The sequence below is a fragment of the Sceloporus occidentalis genome, unplaced genomic scaffold, assembly GCF_023333645.1.
Source record: "Sceloporus occidentalis isolate IW3139 unplaced genomic scaffold, rSceOcc1.0.p SCAF_120, whole genome shotgun sequence".
In the NCBI taxonomy this organism is placed as follows: domain Eukaryota; kingdom Metazoa; phylum Chordata; class Lepidosauria; order Squamata; family Phrynosomatidae; genus Sceloporus; species Sceloporus occidentalis.
In genome coordinates this window covers 1,370,829-1,389,398 of record NW_028317100.1, presented here as the reverse complement: position 1 = coordinate 1,389,398, position 18,570 = coordinate 1,370,829, and the positions used below count along the sequence as shown (strand labels likewise).

The 18,570-nt window shown below is 42.5% G+C and overlaps 1 protein-coding gene across 2 annotated transcripts in view; it reads left to right on the top strand.

The window, feature by feature from the left end:
• The first annotated feature begins 3,691 nt into the window (after nucleotides 1-3,691).
• The window catches only part of LOC149282257 (actin filament-associated protein 1-like), a 39,262-nt gene continuing 24,383 nt past the window's right edge, over nucleotides 3,692-18,570 (top strand). For both annotated transcript variants that reach the window (XM_089498397.1, XM_089498396.1), the window contains exons 1-5: nucleotides 3,692-3,822; nucleotides 4,232-4,316; nucleotides 11,233-11,341; nucleotides 12,227-12,438; nucleotides 12,608-12,787. In XM_089498397.1, coding sequence (XP_089354523.1) covers nucleotides 3,692-3,822; nucleotides 4,232-4,316; nucleotides 11,233-11,341; nucleotides 12,227-12,438; nucleotides 12,608-12,787 — 717 coding nt within the window. The remainder of the gene's footprint in view (nucleotides 3,823-4,231; nucleotides 4,317-11,232; nucleotides 11,342-12,226; nucleotides 12,439-12,607; nucleotides 12,788-18,570) is intronic.

Here is an 18,570-nt window from a genome sequence, read left to right as displayed (position 1 = left end):
TATTGACTTAGAAAAATATTTACTTTTGTCACATCTGGTTTACGTTGTCTTCTCGTGAATTGAACCACATTTGCTGTGATCCTTAAAACTGCAAACTCCATCATTTATGGGAATGATGGGAGTGTGCGCACGAATCTTTGAGCATTAGTCAATTAGTTGTTGTAAAGGTGTGTGTGCGTACCCTTGGGGCGTAAGTGAATGATTGTCTTAGACTGATTGGCTATTTACGTGAGCCTTCCTATTACCCCCCCCCCCCCCGACACACTGAATCAAGCCTTAAATTATATATTTAATTTGGGTTCATTTCCTCCACAAAAGGTGCAGGGGTTATAGATGACACTGCCAGGTATAAGAAATGAATTTACAAATTCATGATGTTCAGGTATGCATGTATTTTTTAATTATTAATTTATCTGAAGTGCGAACCTACATTTTACCAATACCTAATTGTCTAAAAAGCAGCACTTAGGCCTTTCTTTTCTACGTAATTTTTATCTAAAGATGGAGACTGTGTGACTAGGTGATAAGGCAATAAAAAGAGTCATTTTGAAGGCCTCTTTGCTCAGTCATAGTGCTAAATATATGCCTTAATTGGCTGTAATTAGCATTGGCCCCAGGTCCCTTGGGTCATCTCCTGTATCTGACTGCCATCTGCTCCTGAGAGCTGTAGCCTGGGGCAGACATTTGCCTTCATCACATTCGTGGTCCTGTCTGCCATGCGGGACTTGTTCCGGGAGCTCTGTTTCATTGAGAAAGCGAGACGCGTCGTAGGGAATATTCGTTTTTATGCTAGTAGATAAACCATGATATGAAGTGGCTGGTTCTAAGAGCTAAAGACAGAAGCAGAATTTTAAATCAAATCAAGTCAATCCATTCCGACCAGTTTGATCAGGATACCAATCTATGAAAGAAAGAAACACTGGTCTTATGTCCCTCGTTCTGTGACGAAACCTTCAGTACGCTACACAGCAGGTGAAGCGGTAATATAAATAACGTATTATCTGAAAGTTATTTGTTATGTTCTTTTTGTCTGTGCTTTCATGCCGCTGTCCTTTAACACTGATACTAAAGAACTTGTATGAGTAGTTTGTTGGTCGAGGAAATGTTGATTTAAAAGAAAGCTAGCTATCTGTTAAAAGGGCAAGATAAAAATATTTAAATGTTCATTATTCATTGGACATCTCTGCAGAATATGATGGAGCTTAAAAAAACACAAAAATATAATAATAGTATTATGTTGTAGCTGTTATATAACCTCATGGAAATCTAGAAAGTATTTAAGTATGACCACGGGGGCTTTGAACTTTTTTTTTTTGTGCTTAGGGATATGTCACATGCCGGAATCACTGAAATGGTTAAATGGCAAATTGTAGCTGATATTGGCTTCTGACAGGGTCTTATTGTTCCTGCCATGGTTGGCTGTTGTGTGACCTTGCATCATGCTATCACTGGTGCCTGAAGCTCATATGTTACTGGGATGACCTGTCTAATACATGATGTTCTCTGTCCTAAAATGTTTCTATGCGAACGCCCCTATGAAAACTATGAAAATGAAAACTGCATCTCACCCAAGTATCATATGCAAGGGGGTACAAATTAGCAATTTTGTGTTTCTTCTTGTTTAGAATATTTCAAGATTTGGTCTGATTGATATGAAAATGAAGAATAGTAATGAATATTAAAATGAATAAAAAAACCCCAAACAACCTCTGGATCTGTAACTAAGCTGAATAAATCACACCAACATATTTTAATACAGCTATTTATTGTTAAAACGGCATTCTTAAAGATTCATTATTTATACTATTAGAACGTTCATGTTCTAATAAATTATATTATATATATATATATAATCTGCCCCTCCCCCAAGCCCCTAAGGGGTCCTGTCCATGATCAGGTCCACTGGAGGCTTCCTCTCCAGGAGGAGATTCTGCAGAACGTCCATAGGAGGTTTACCAAATTGGTGAATGGGTTTCAGGATATAATTATCATGAAATGTTTAAAGACATCAATATAAATAGGTTGAAGGAGAGAAGGGAAAAAGGGGATGTCATAGACATATTTAGATACATTAAAGGCTTCAACGAGTTACTAGAAGGAAGAATATTTTAATGGAGGAGATATGTTAAGACAAGAAGCCATAGTCTAAAACTACAGGGTCCGTGGCTTAGATGTAATGCACAAGAGGGGGCAGATAAAAAGAACAGCCTTCCAGCAGAAGAGGAAGAGGCTAATGAAGTGAGGATATTTAATCACACACGAGATAGGCATAAGGCTCCTCGGAAAGTAAGACAGACCAAGAACAAAAGTGTGGATAAAAGTGGGCCAAATTGTTTTAGTCTGCAATCAGAGTCTATGTTTCTGTGGTTTTTCTTAATCCGTCCGTTTCCCTCATGAGTGGAGACAACACCAGTGGAACGATACATTTGTAAATCACAAGCCTGATTGGGTTTTGTCAGAGCTGACGAGCTGCCGCTCGGGGTGAGCAGGTCGCTACTAATGAAGTGTTTTTTGTACAGTAAAGAAACTTGGCTTGGAAGAATAAAAACAAACCCATCCATACCACATAATCACTTAATCATTCTCTCCAGAAGAAAAGAAAATGTTGACTGGCTACATATTCATATCTTGATTAAAACGAATTTGCGAGCGTCAGGAGAAATAAATAAAAAAAAATATCTTTGGTTTCTCAGTATCTGAGGCAGAATGTATCTTAGTTTTCCATCTGTTCATGCTTTGTTTGCATGGAGTGAAAGAACCGATGCTGTGGTCCGTAGTACTTCATATCTGGGTTCTTTTCACATATTGAGTGTTTCAGAGGTTCAACCTTTGGGACTTTTTGTCAAAAAAAAAAGGCAATTAATGGGGAATTAGTTGTGTTCAGTAACTAAATACGTGATATGTGTTTTATTGAATAGGTAGGATTCGGGGGAATATGTAACGTGTCTGAGTTTGATGCACCAGTTACTAGGAGTCTGCCTACTTAATATTTATATAGAGTAACTAGTTGGATTCTGCCAAAGCCCTATACACTGAGAATGTCTCGGCAGCATTGGCCAAGAGATCTTTTGGTCTCAAAAGCCTTTTCTCAACAGTGAAGTGTCACTTGGGTGACGATGGTGTAATAAAGGCCACTTTTATCACCCTGCTGTGTCATATCTGGAGATTAATGGAAATGTCCCAGAAGCTTCAGCAATGGTAGCTCATAACAGGGGTAGGTTTTTAATCTCCAAGTGGTGGCAAGTGTGGGATTTAGCATTATCACTCTCCACTTGCATTTGCCCACTTACTACTTGCATAAGAAGTGTGTGTGTGTGTGTGTACCTGAGGTTCTATTCCACAAAACGTCTTACTGTAGCCCAACGAGCCCCTTTAGCATGACTTTGAAAGTGCAGATGGCTGCCAGCATACACTCCTCATTACTCCCATACATTAAAGCTTTCGCATGATGCCATCAGACCTTTCGTGTTCAGTCTGCGTCTTATAAAAATACAGATTTGTTTGGAATTAGATAATTCCTATTCTGTTTTTTTCTGATTAGGGGTAAAATGAGGAACAATGTAGGCGAATTACTCTAGGTTATTTAAGTCATCTGTAGCTGCCGGTAAAACTCCTATTGTTTCCATTTATGCAGGCTGATTTAATGTCATTTTATACATTATTTGAGAAAATATGTTTTTTTTTGTTAGAAATGGAGGAACTGATAGCTGAACTTCGCTTGTTTCTTGAACTACTGGACCACGAGTATCTTACAACAGCCGTTAGAGAGAAGAAGACCGTTATAAGCAACATTCTTCACAGGTTACCGTCATCCAAAGGTCAGTACACTGAGGGCCGCTTTATTTGAGCTTGATTAGCCAATCAACCCGCTCTATGCAAATACATTGACATTGTGATACTGGCTGCCAATGACATAGATAAAGTTGTAATTTGTGACATCACACTCTCTTTTTATGTTTCGTAATAAAAAGAGAATTTACTTTTGCTTTGGGTGTTCACCAGGACTCAAGAAACATTTATTTAATAAAATAGTAATGCATTTTCTTCATATTTTAAAGTATATTTCATTTTCTTTAAACTCATTTTCTATTTTATTATTTTAAAACATTTTATATATTTTAAGTTATATTCACAGGAAGTATGGAAGCATTTTGATATTAATTTGATATTTTGTTTTTTTGTTTTTTTTTTATTCCTTAAATTTTAAACCATTAATTTGTTCCACAGAAAGCGAGGTAAAAAACCATATTCACAAAACAGAGAGCGTGCCTGCACCCCCTCAGATGCCATTGCCAGAGATCCCCCAACAATGGCTGGTAAGAGCTGTTTTGCTAATGTGAGGCGGGCAGGGGTGGTAGCTGGGTACTATAGGTGGTCCCCAGAGCAATAACGCTGTGTAGAGAAGACATGGAGTATCCGTAAGCTGTAGCCCTTCCCTTGTTGACTAAAAGATGTGGTCATGGCTAAGATATGTGGCCTGCGGATAAAAAACTAGGGTTGGGCGAGACCTGACATGCCTTCCTTTGTTGTAATCTCCTGCCTTTCCTGTACTCTGCATAACGCTTGGTAGGCTAGAGTGCCAACAACCCATAGGGTGCAAATGCATTGATGGGAAAATATTGTTTTCACTTAAAAAATGAAAAACACTAACCTCAACATTGCATAATATCGACAGTGCCCCGCATCACAGCCATTGCGGCACCCAACCATCGATTCGGCACATTGTTTACGTTATGCCATCGAAATCACAAAGGTTTGCGTTCAAGCATTGATAAAGTTAACTTCAGGCACAGAAGTTTTCCATTCCAGCACTGAAAAGATTAATTACACAAATGTGAAAGTTACACTCAAAGAGATAAACTAGAAACATATATGCAGGCGCACAGACTGAAAAGGTAGTTTATGTTGTATCCATTGTGAGGATGGCGGGGAGGCTGCATTATGCTACAATGTAACGGTCTGCAGAGCGCTACATTCATTAAGTTAGTCAGGAGCCAGCTATGCCAGCTGCTACTCACAGAGCGGAGACCAGGCTGTTAGAGCACAGCCTTCTCCCTCTATAGAACTGGTTCAGGTGTCCAACTGGCAACCACCTTAACCTTTCAAAATGAGTTTCTTGGTAGCCTTAGAGGAAAATACTCTGACTCTGCCCCTAAAAACAATGCATATGTAAGTACCGTATTTGCTCGATTATAAGACGAGGTTTTTTTCAGAGCAAATGCTCTGAAAAATACCCCTCGTCTTCTAATCGGGGTCGTCTTCTAATCAGACCTCAAATAGAGTCTGATTAGGAGACTAAGATCCAGATCCCCCGCACCGCTGCAGGGGACCTGGATCCTCCTGTCTCACCCCCCCCCCCCCATCATACACACTTACCGGTGCTTCCTGCTGTATTGCCGGGGCAGCGGGTTGACGTCTACGCGATCCGCGTAGACAACGTCCGCTGCAGCCGGAAGGAGGTGTGGCTAGCAGCGGGGGTTGTCTGCGTCCGTCGCGTAGACCTTCCCCGACTGTCAGAGATCTCTGATCTCTGACAGCCGGGGAAAGTATAAGCGACGGACGCATACAAACCCCCGCTGCCAACTCCACCTCCTTCCGGCTGCAGCAGAAGGCGACGTCAACCCGCTGCCCCGGCTGGAAGCACCGGTAAGAGAGGGCTGAGAGGGGAGAGAGAGGAGAGAGGAGAGAGGAGAGGGGAGGGGAGGGGAGGGGAGGGGGGGGAGAGAGTGTGTGTGTGTTAGTTAAATGGGGGCATAGGGCATTTCTGGAGTGGCGTTAAGGGGGCATTTAATAGAGCACTCTGCCTCCTGAAATGCCTTATACCTCCCTATATGCCACTCTGCCCCATAATATGCCTTTTAACCCCCTAAATGCCAGAGTGGCATATAGGGGTATAAGGCATTTCTGGAGGCAGAGTGCTCTATACAATGCCTTTTAACTCCCTTAATGCCACTCTGCCTCCTGAAATGCCTTATACCTCCCTATATGCCACTCTGCCCCATAATATGCATTTTAACCCCCTAAATGCCAGAATGGGATATAGGGGTATAAGGCATTTCTGGAGGCAGAGTGGCATATAGGGGGTCAAAAGGCATACCATGGGGCACAGTGGCATATAGAGGGTTAAAAGGCATATCATGGGCCACAGTGCCATATTGGTGTGGCAAGCCTGGGGGCAGATGTGCGTAACTGGGGGACAGGCTGGAAAATACAAGAAATAAAAACAAAAAAAATATTTTTCTCAATCATAGCTTTTATTAAAAAAAATAGTTTACATGAATTAACATTTACTGGTAAAACTTTTTTCCTTTAGGGTCGTCTTATATTCAGGCTTTTTCTTTTTTCCTAAGTTAATATTCAGATTTTGGGGGGTCGTCTTATAATCAGGGTCGTCTTATAATCGAGCAAATACGGTACTTCCAAGTGCTTTGTTAAAGCCGGAAGAATAAAGGTATTTACCCGAGGAGAATCTGCAGCCGCCTTCCTGTCCCTTGGCCTAACGATTATTGCCACTGGCTGCTTAATGCTTTGTGTACATGCGCGTTGAGGTATGAACAGACCCCACTGCCCGCAACATTTGTCGAGCCAGCACTGGAGCTGACTATAGGTGTGCATTTCACGTGCGGGAGGTCTCCTGCCCAGAAAAAAGCTGGGGGGTGTGGAAAGGGACAAATGTATATGGGAGGATTCTCCATTTGCAAGTGGGACACTATATGTTAAAGTACAAGGAGTAGCCCTTTAAAGGAAGAGGCTGGAGAGAGGACCATTTTTTCAGTTGGTGACTGATTGAGGGCATATGGCGTAAAGGTGGAAAGGTCTCAACTGGCTGAATGTAGACTTTTCTTTGCTTTTGATGTTTGTGTTCTGGGTAAGATACCCCTCGCTCACAAACGGTTTATAAAATAATCATTTTGTTCTGGCACAGAACCACAGTAAATTAAATACACTCGGGGTATTGGGTGGAGACATTAATATGTCAAGCACAATCATGTCATCACTATCTCGGTTTATATCTCTGTCCGGCTCATTATTCTTGGGAAGCGAACGCAATGATAAATTGTTCCAGTGTTCGCTGAACACAGAGCCATTCAGGGATGAGCCTGGAATATTCACTAAGGGGTGTGAGCTCCCAAAATGTTAGAGCGCAGTGTTTTTACAGCTTATTCACATGGGATACACGCACAATGTGCGAGGTGTGCACAGATGGGCTCGTTTCTCTTACGTATTTATTGAATTTAGAAGAAAATGTGTTTTTGGAATGGCGTGGGCAGTTTAATGCCAGTTAACACAGATTCTATCTTTTTCTGTTTTAGCAAAGGTTCTAGTTGACCTACTCTGCCAAATGTAACCCTTTTATAACTGAGGCATTAGAAAACCTCATTATTCGTACTGTTCAGTGTTCAAACCCTTCTTTAATCATGTGACATTTTTTCATGGATAATTATTGTTCCTAAAAGTTTTTGTGCCTTTATGCAATCAAATGAAATGCCAAAGAGTGTTTTTTTTTTATTTGTTTAAGATGCTAGGGAGCTCAATTGAACAACAGCATTCAAACTCTATAGAGGGAACATTGAAAAGCCTGGCCATTGTGGGTCTGTGTATGAGCGCCACCTGTGGTTGTATGTGGAACTACAGGGAAAAAAGATGCTTTACATCTTAAGACAAAAGCAGCCTCAGCTTTAATTCTTAAGATAAACGTTCAGTCCCTTGGAAGTTGCTTACAGAGTTTCAGAGTAGTCAGCACTTACGTAATAAACTCTATGATTTTTTTAGTATAAACTACACAATGCCCATTCCAGTTATATGCCGTATTTGCTTGATTATAAGGCTACCCCCCGAAATTTGGATATTATATTTAGGCTTTTTCTTTTTTCTCCTAAATTAAAGACTACCCTATAGGAGAAAAAAGTTTTTACTAAAAATTGCCACAAAGGCAATTGAGTAATCTGCAGAATATCTTAGAGGGCTGGGTGTAAATGAAACCTTATGTCAGAAATGGCAGGAGCACAAGAGAATTGGTTATTAAAGCCTAATTCTTCACAGCTTCCCATGATCCTAACAAAAAAATGTTCTCCTTATCTGACAGCATCTTCTAATTAGGACTGCAACAATAAGCCTTATAGATAAGCATTTGTAAATATGCAACAATATAAATTATCCCCTAAAAGGTCCTGTTATTGTTGTTGTTATTATTATTATTGTCTTTTATTTATATGGCACCAACAGTTTACGCAGCTGTTAATACAATACATATATTCAAGGGGTCTGACAAGACGAGAGTTGACAGACTGAGACAAACCGTTACATTAGGTGGAGAGAGCCCGGCTCGCAAGCTTACAATCTTGATGGAATGTGGTGACAAACATAAGGTACAGAGAAAGGGTGAGAGGTAGTGTCCACCTACTCTGCGGAATCTGATACTTTTAGAACTACCGTATTGGCTCGGATATAGGCCGCCCCCGTATATAGGCCACACCCTAAAAGTTTGGTGCTTTTTTAAAGAAAGTTTTTTTCTTTAAAAAAGCACCAAAAAAACATGCTGCCACTCTGTCCCCCCCCCCCCGAGATATGCTGCCACTGCCCCCCCCCCCGAGATATGCTACCACTGTCCTCCTCACTTACCGGAGCAGACTCCCGGGTGTCTTGCGGGGCCGGCGGGGGACATCTACGCAATACGCGTATACAACTTCTGGTTGTGCCGGCACCAGAAGTTGTATACGTGTATTGCGTAGATGTCCCCCGCCGGCCCCGCAAGACACCCGGGAGTCTGCTCCGGTAAGTCGGGGGGGGGCAGAGGTAAAACGCATCGTGCGGACGGTCCGCACGATGCACTTAGACAACCTCCCGTGCCGGCACCCCCCCCCCCCCGTGGGAAGTGCTGGCAGGGGAGGCTGTCTGAGCGTATCGGGGAGTAGGATGCAGGTCCCCTGCACCGCTGCGGGGGATCTGTATCCAAACCCCGCTGCCTGCCCGGCGCCCGGGACTGCATGTCCCGGGCGTCGGGCGCTAGACCCTGAATATAGGCCGCACCCCCACTTTAAAAACTTAAAGTGGGGGAAAAAAGTGCGGCCTATATTCGAGCTGATCTGGTAAATGCACGATTAGATACATTGTTCCTGGTACAGTCGAATGCCCATGCTCTTCCCAGAAAAAAATTCTTTAATCATTTTAAACTTCGTCCCGTATATATAATGTTTGGTTCAAACACTTAATTGTCAATTGTCAAAGGAGGCACTGATAAGGCAATAGACTGCTCTTCAGCGATAGGGTCATTTTGCCCATTAAAAAAAAAAAGTGTGAATATTGCAAATATCAAACACCAGTGGCCCATTTTAATGGGGATGAAGCACTCTCATTTTGGTTTCATTTTGCCTTTAAGATGCTAACGGAATAGCACTGGTAAAATGCAGATCTGTTGAGTAACAGCAATTTTATTCTTCCAGTGGTATTCTTGGCTTTCGCAGATCGACAGACCTCGCGCCCCCCATGTACTCCTGACTCGGAGAGTATGCATTATATGCCCTGGAACAGCCCCTGGCGCTTCGTGTTTGGAACAGCTGTGAAAATTCTAAAATGGAACGCTTCAGTTTCCCTTGTATACATTGGCGAGCCTGGGAGGGGAATATAGCTCTCATGTTCAAGGTGCACATTTGGCTGGCAATGCCTGGGAGAAATCATTGATGCTAAGTAACATCATAGAACAGGCTTTTCCACCTAATGGCACTTATACAGAAGGTGAAAACAAGACAGACGTCTATTAAATAAAACCTTTATATATTTACATTGATGCCACACCTTTTAAAAAAGGGAATTCTGAAAACTATTGCAAATATTTGTAAAATATAGAATTTTATGCTATTTAAATCCCTTTTCATGATCCTCCAAAAAAAAAAAAGCAAATCTCCTATACAAACAGTCTTTTGACACATGACATTTATATTAAGAAGGAATGAGGTGTAAGGTGCCTTTCAACCGGACTCAGGACCTAAGTTGCCTTTTTTTATTTGAACAATAATACAGCCTTGTTTAACAAGGACCGTTCCATGACGGGTCTATATGCAATGTAACATTTACGGCAGCTTGAAAGAACGGCCAGTACAATCACAAATTGATTCCATCTGTGTTGACGTTGGCTTAACGTCGCAGCCCGGCCCAACCCTTTAGTAACTAGCGGTGTATAGGTATCTGTTTCAGACATGAACACCATTTGTGTTTCATTTCCTCTTTTCTTTTTCTGTCTACATAATGTTAACAAAGCCCTTCCATGTATTCAGTAAGAGCACAAGGTACTGGCAAAGGTTCCAAAAGGTGCATTGTATGACGTTTTTGTAGTTGAGTTTTTGTACCATAGTCAATTTCTGGTATGTAGTGATATTGCAGAAAACATCTCAAGGCAGTTTTCTCAGGTTATTCTTGCTTGGTGTGAATCCATAGTAGATCTTCCAGGTATTTTTATTAACATGTTGAACATCAGCATATAAGAGTGGTGCCTTCAAGACCACTAAACCAGGAGGCTGACTTGAACATGTTGGTTGAAGGACCACTCCGGTGAACTTATTTTGCAGGATGGGTAGACCTGGACCGGCATGTTGAGTAGTTGTGAGACTTCATCCACATACCTGAGAACCCATTGTCTGGTCATTACCTGATTTAACAATGCATTCTGTAGAGTCAGTTCGCCAATTCTAGCCAAGTCTCTATATGGGTCGTGCAAATTGCATAGTGAAGTTGTTGAGCTGAAATGTCAATTCCTTGCAGCTTCCAGGCTTAGTGAATAAACCCCTCTTAATCAATAACATTCTCATTTCCATAAATGTCTCATGCCGTTGCGAATAGCAGATGGTGTTCCTCCCTCGGCCAAGGCCGCTTTATTTGTACCAAGAGGAAATGCTAGGAGGATCTAAGGTGGCAGAAGTCCGATGTTTATTTGGGGAAAAATGAGTGTTTGGGGATTTTTTTTTACATTTCAGCGTGACAGTCAGAAAATATACATCATGGGATGTTTATAGTATGTTTAACTTGTTTAAAGGGTTGTGTGGGTGGAATATTTACTGTGTGAGGGGCTTATAGGGTAAGTGATTGTGGTTAGGAGTTAACAACGTTCTGTTGAAGTTGGTATTCTCTCAAACCCCATATAACATATGAATATATAGCAGGCCTCTAGTTGCAGTTCTAACGTATTTCTTTTAGGATTAAGCATGACTTACTTAAGAATTTTGTTTTTTCTGTCAGCCGCCAGATAATGGGCCGCCCCCTCTGCCAACATCTTCCCTTCCAGAGGGCTATTATGAAGAAGCTGTGCCGCTAAGCCCCGGTAAAGCCCCAGAATACATAACATCCAGTAAGTAGCTCTCTGAAGAAAAGCATACTTAACCATATGACGACATGGAAGCCAGTGTTCTGGCCCATGGCTGAAGGAACTCTTCTTTTAAAAAAATAATTTTTAGTTTCCTACTGAAAAAGTGAAAGAAGGTTAGCTCTGGCTGCGAGAAACCACCTTTTGACCTCAGTCCATGACAGCGGTAATCCATTCCAGATTTTGGAGAAGCTATTTCACTTTATAGTGATTCCCCCCCCCCCCTCTTGGCAGTTCTCCGTCCAACACTCTCCAGGCCTGGAGCGAAAGCGCGCAGTTTGCTTAGGCCAAACTAAGGACTGTCACTTTGTCTGCCAAATCAATGCTTAGATACTAATGTATCCCCCTCCTTCCATTTTTTTATTGTTGACACAGCAGTTACAAAGCAGAGTATGTGGGGGGGTGGCGGGGCGGTGGCAAACAAATCTTGTTCAGGGAAACAAAGAAACATCTTTCGAAAAAAGAACTCTGGTGTAATCAGAGTCTGTGGTTTGAGGATTCTATCAAGGGAAAAGATCAGTCTGAAGTTCTTTAAAGCCATACATGATATATTGCCCTACGCTGTCTCAAAGGGCATTATTCACGATTTGGTACCAGTATTCCATCTGTCCTGCTGTTGAGATTGTAATAATTATCACATGATGGGACTCTTCTGAGTTAAGCTTCTTAGATCCATGTGATAACAATTCGTATTAATGCCAGTGATATACCGGTAGATAAAAAAATATTGAATAAATGTTTGGCTGTTTTTTATGCCTTTTTATGCTTCCTTTTGCATGGAATAATGATAATATTAGTATGATATATATTAGTCTATGATGTTCTGTCAAGTAACGTATAATTGTTCAATTTATGTATACAATTCTTTAGACTACGACTCTGATGCTATGAGCAGTTCTTATGAATCCTATGATGAGGAGGAAGAAGATGGCAAAGGTCAGAAGAAGAGACTTCAGTGGCCATCAGAAGAGGCCTCGATGGATCTTGTGAAGGATGCTAAAATTTGTGCCTTTCTTTTACGGAAGAAAAGATTTGGCCAGTGGACCAAACTGTTGTGTGTCATTAAAGAAAACAAGTTATTGGTAACTAGTCTCAGAGTTCTTCAGTGAAAACCGTTGACTACAATTTAAGGTTTAAAAGGTTGAAACTTCTCCATTCATTTGTGTTCCCAGTGTTCCCCATAGTTCTAGACCTATTTTGCTTTGGTATTTTTAATATTCAGTGTTCATCATTTTTTTATTTTTCTATTAGTGCTACAAAAGCTCCAAGGACCAGCAACCTCAGATGGAGCTGGCGCTGAACGGCTGTTCTGTGTCTTATGTTCCAAAAGATAGCAAAAAGAAGAAACACGAGCTGAAGATTACTCACCAGGGAACAGATGCTTTGGTTCTTGCTGTCCAGAGCGAGGAACAGGCAGAGCAGTGGCTGAAGGTAAGCCAGACCATAGCCTGACTTTGATAAACGGTTCTGTGCTTTAATGGCTGGCTGTAGTTGATGACCACACTTATGACGTTTTATACTTTGTACGTTAAAATGGAATGATTTCATGAACTAGGGGCAGCTCTGTTAATGATATTTAACTGTTGAAACCTCCACTAGATGGAGTGCTCTGTTGTAATAACTTAGCATAGCAGGCGTATTCTCAGCCCCTTTGGTTGTCAGGACCTTGGCAAGCAGGTCGGGTAGGGCCCGGTTGCAGAGGGTTAAAGTCTGTACTCCACAGTGTATCATGACTGGTAGGTAGGTACAGACAGGCAAATAAAGAATGAAGGGGCTGGATAAATATGCAGTTAACAGTCTATATTGGAGTAAGCTGACATGACAGGTAAGTGGAACACAGGACCGGTCTTCACTGACAATACGACTGGAATGCCCTCGGACAGGGCACGCGGCCGGAGAGCCCTCGGACAGGGCACGCGGCCGGAGAGCCCTCGGACAGGGCACGGGGCCGGAGAGCCCTCTGACAGGGCACGTGGCTGGAGAGCACTTGGACAGGACCCCATACACACGGCAAGGAGCCCTCGGACAGGGCACGCGGCAGGAGAGCACTCGGACAGGACCCCATACACACGGCAGGGAGCCCTCAGGCAAGGCACATGTAGTCAGGCAAGCCGGGTCAGAACCAGAAAGACGAATCAATGCCGAATCCAGGAGCAGAGTGAGAACAACCCGGGTCAATACCAGGAGATCACTATTAGGAGCCAACAGCAAGGTCAGGACAAGCCGGTTTAAAACGGGTAGATTTCAACAGGGAACAGCAAAGCTGAATACACTACATTGTAAAAGTCCAGACTGTAGGGCAGAGCAGGTATATAAGGGCAGGGCTACACCCAGGTAACGTGGCTTAGCTGATACAAATTAGTAGTTTGTGCTCCGGAGAGGAAAGGGTGGCTGCAGGCATGGGAGTAGGTATCGATATTACATAGTCCAGGCAGGCAGGGTGGAATCCTGCCATTTGTAGAGGGGAGGCCTCATGATGCTAATGATATCAGCTACTAATAACCTTTGTAATTATTTATTAGCGTCCCTTTTTCAATCATATCATGCACTATTTTTAGTGGAAAACTTCCATCTTGCCTTTATTTGCTCCATATTACAGAACTCTCCAGGTTTGACCTGGAGTCTCAGAGTCAAGCTCTGTTTCAATTTTTTCTTTGTGAACAGGGGCGTGGCATGTGGCTACACCCAAAACCTGCCCACTCCTCGCCTACATTTCCTTGCACCCCCCACTAAAGGTTCTAGCCCCGCCCCACGGGAATCCACTCCCCAGAAGAGGGAGCACTCCTTGGACCCCAGTCTGAGAAGTACATAAGCGTGTACAGATTTCATACGTGTGCAGTGACATGTCTTGGGTGAACGCTATTCAGATCCAAAATAAGATTTGGGTGCTGAGAGGGCCTCTGCAATGTTAATAAGCGCTGCTGTTCCATTTAGACAAAACTTTTATTGTAATCTCTAGTTACACAACTGAACTAACAGATCTGTCGTTTTATTCTTCCCCGTGGAGGTAAGTATGCGAATACGATAAGGTGCGTCTGCGCTGCTCTATCACTAAACCTTTAGAACGGCTCGGAGAGAGGGATGTTTTTGGTTTTTTTGGAATGCAGAACATTTATTTTTTGTAATACTTTCAAGTAAATGTTCCAACTATAACACATTAATGCGCGAAATCTCCATCTGAGCCCCATTTGGAAGAAACATTCAATTTTTAATAAAGTGTATTAATTCATGAAACGGAAACAAGCTACAGAACAAGAAGGAACGCCGACACCCTCTTTCATAACAAAGAAACTCTTGCTGGCACAAGGGATTGGCAAAAGGGAATCGCCAACTGGAAATGTAATGCGCTACGCACCAGAGCACATTTCAGATGGAGGAGTAGCAACTGGAAATGCAATGGTCTAAGCACCAGATTTATATTGCAACATTTGGTATCTTTAGAGACATACATTTTATTATGATATTTTAATGTGTTCCGGACAGCCAGTACTTATGCCCTATACCTGACCCAATGCAGTGCCCCCGGCCACCCCTCCGCAGCCGCCATCTTTATGGAGTGCTGACATATAACATCATATCCCAGCACTTCACATCTTAAAGGCATGCAGCTCCTTTTGCTGTATATTATTGAGGCTGTGCCAGCTCCGGGCGGTCCTCCATATTGTAACCGGGCCGGATGGGGAGATCAGAGATTTCCACTGTGACCGGCCCATTGATCAGAGGCATACAAAAAGTCCTGATGTCCAGTGACAAAATTCCAATTCTTCTTCTTTCTCTCGGAAATTACTATTGCTGAGTTATTTCAGCAATATCTGTATACTGAAGAATATTATTAACCCCTTAAGGACAATGGGCGGTCCCTAAACCCATTAAAAACAATGCATTTTGAGCCTGTACATGTACAGGCTTTGTCATTTAGGGGTTAAGAAGGAAATGCTGAATAACCCATATACTAAACTGCTACCAATCACTCGAATGATGGTGAATAATCTTTGCAGCCCCTTCCATTCTGATATATTATGAATGTGTTAGTAGATACATTCATGCTTATAAACCCGTCTTATCGTGGCCTGCAGACTGTGCTGGGATCAGGGAACGGTGTGCAGACATCACATATCCCTTTCTTGGGAATATTTTGTCTAATGCTACCTTTCTTAAGAAAATGAAAAAAAGCAGGAAGGGAGGTGACTGAAAAGGGAATTCTTTGGACAAAGTAGAAATTCATTCTTTGGGTGTAGACGGTGTGTGTTTCTTACCGAAATGAGGATCTACAGCAGGGTTCAGAAAGTATCTGTTTCTATCATCAAAAATATATATAACAAATCTGAAATACACCATGAAAGATAAATCATGGACTAGTATGTCTCATATGTCCCTCTATGGGACCTTTTACTGAGAGGGCGGTAGATAAATGGAGCAGCCTCCCAGCAGAAGTGGTAGAGCTGAATGCAATATGGGGATTTAAACATACATGGGGTAGTCATATGGCTATCCTAAATCTAAAACACACTCTCTGTTTATATGTTGGGGAGAGAGCAGTAGGAAAGTACATTTAAATAATTGGGTATGGTATGGGGTGCACAGTTTCCATGGCCCTTACAGCAGGTTTCACAGCAGTCTTTCCATGGAGTCGCAGTCCGGCTTAAATAATAAAAGGATTATACGGATCCAAGTGAATGATATAAGCACAACAGAGGGTTAACGTGTAGCCTTAATCCATCAAAAACAAAGCTAATGAAACATCTAAGGTGAACTCAAGTCTAGACGGCAAACCACATTAATGGCCTAAGGGGTTACTTGTAAAGAAAGGTTCTGGTAAAATCACTGTCATCTAAACTAAATACTTATATACATAAACACCAAAAGCTGCATTTCTGACCAAATACAGGGTCGTGACCCAGTCTGTTCGCAGACAGTCTACAGAGTAATCATTTGTAACAAAACGCTACCTCCTATTTCTCAGCGTTCCTTTTTGCCGTTGAGCCTTCTTGAATGTACAAAACAATCTAAGCAGCGTATCCTAAGCAGGCTACGAAACCTAGAGCAACCCAATAACACTCCAGTATTGAGAGTGTATACTTGGAACACAATCTGCTCTTCAAGGCTGGATGGTCGTTTTATATGTTTGCTGGTTTTCAGTAAAACATTAGCAAATGTTTCACTAGTACTTTGTGACTGTGCCGAGTTGTAGATAAGTGGAACAGCCCTCTAGCAGAAATGGTAGGGGTTAACACAGTGAGGTGAAATAGGCATATGGCTATCCCGAATATATAAGACAAGGCCAACGATCGGATAAGGCAGGGGCGTCCAACATGTGGCCCGCGGGACCTCGAGGTGCGGCCCACGTGAGATCGGCAGCCAGGATCACAAGAGCCCTGCTGCTTACTTGTGGGAGGGTCTATTGTCCTGCACAGAGGAAGCGGGAGGCCACGCCCCCTGCTGAAGTCTGTGAGCGGCATCGAGAGCTGTAGTGCAGGTAAGGGGGTGCTGGAGGGTGTTTGAATGAGTATGCGTGATTGAGGGAATTAATCTGTGAATGAATGAATTTGTGTGTGTGATAGCATGGATGTGTAAGTGCTGGAACCTAGGCATGATGGGACTGTGATTGCTGTTAGCAATCACACTCCTATCATGCCAAATCAGCTAGTACATGCTGAAACCTGGCTAGCTGCCCCCCTTGTGTATTGATGCTGCCAGCAGTATGGGGTCTGCACTTACAGCCACCCTGTACCAGCATGTATTGGCTAACTTGGGATGATAGGAGTGTGTTGGTAACGGCTAACAGCAATCACAGTCCCATCATGCCTAGGTTCCAGAATTTACTGGTTGTCTGGGTATAAAAAGAGTGTGTTTGCTGTTAGCAATCATACCCCTATCATGCCAAGTCAGCCAGTACGTGCTGAAACCTGGCTAGCTGCCCCCTTGTGTATTGATGCTGCCAGCAGTATGGGGTCTGCACTTACAGCCACCCTGTACTAGCATGTACTGGCTGACTTGGGATGATAGGAGTGTGATTGCTAACAGCATTCTGCTAACAGCAGTCACAGTCCCATCATGCCTCGGTTCCAGCATTTACTGGTTGCCTGGGTATAAAAAGAGTGTGTTTGCTGTTAGCAATCACACTCCTATCATGCCAAGTCATATTGTTGATTTTTTTTTTCTCCAATTGTGGTGTGTTTAACGCACTAAAATTGGACAAAAAATACAATAACTATTAATTTATATATGATTGTTGGCAGCACTCCTATCATGCCCAGCCAACCAGTACATGCTGGAATCTGGGTATTGCTGTTAACAATCATAATATATTTTTTTGTACAATTTTGGTGTGTAACTTACTTTTATTAAAAGTGTGGGATTTTTTTAAATTATTTTTAAAGGTGAGAGGGGGGTCATTTTCGGTTTCGTTTAAGTGAACCCTGAATTTTCGGTTTTGGTCCAGAATTTTAATTTTAGTGCATCCCTAAAATAAATAGACCTATTTCATTTTAATTTATCCAGAATCCTGAATTTGTAGTCACAAAACTTTGTAGGCCCAGAAATCAGTGAGAGGAAAAGTCAAGGTTTTGTGTCATTTACTTTATTTTAATCTGTATATTTTATTAAAGGCCATATTTTCTCACAGTGAAAAATGAGTGCGGCCCTCGCACGTATACAATTCTGATTAAGTGGCCCACTGCAGAAAAAACTTGGACACCCATGGGATAAGGACTAGATGGGCAAGGTAGTTCTTAATTACATGGTTTCTGTGGGTTCCATGAATACATGGGAGTTCTGTGGGTTTGACCCGGAGTCTCTGGGTGAGTATTTTTAATTATCCCAGCGGTTTGTGGCCACATTCACTCCTCACCCATCTTTTACCCAGTTCCCTCTCAATAAGACACTCCGGGGCCAGCCCTGCCCTATGCACAACTGGCCCCACTCGTCGTACGATAAGCGGCTCCATTAGAAGGGAGAGCTCTGGGTAGCCTAACTTGTGAAGTTCCCACCATGAAGCACAGTCTAACAAAATGGCGCTCATTTTTCACCTTTGCTTGTCTCACGTTGTTTTTTTTCTGCTTGCTTTGCTTATTCTTCTCGCTGTTAATATGGCAGGGCCGCTCCGTTTTGACCCGGTATGACAGCCCTGTATGTGTTTGGGACGAGTGACAAGAATAGCTGACTGCCTGCATGACTTCTTACATGCCTAGTGTTTTGGCCCAGTCTTCCGTTAC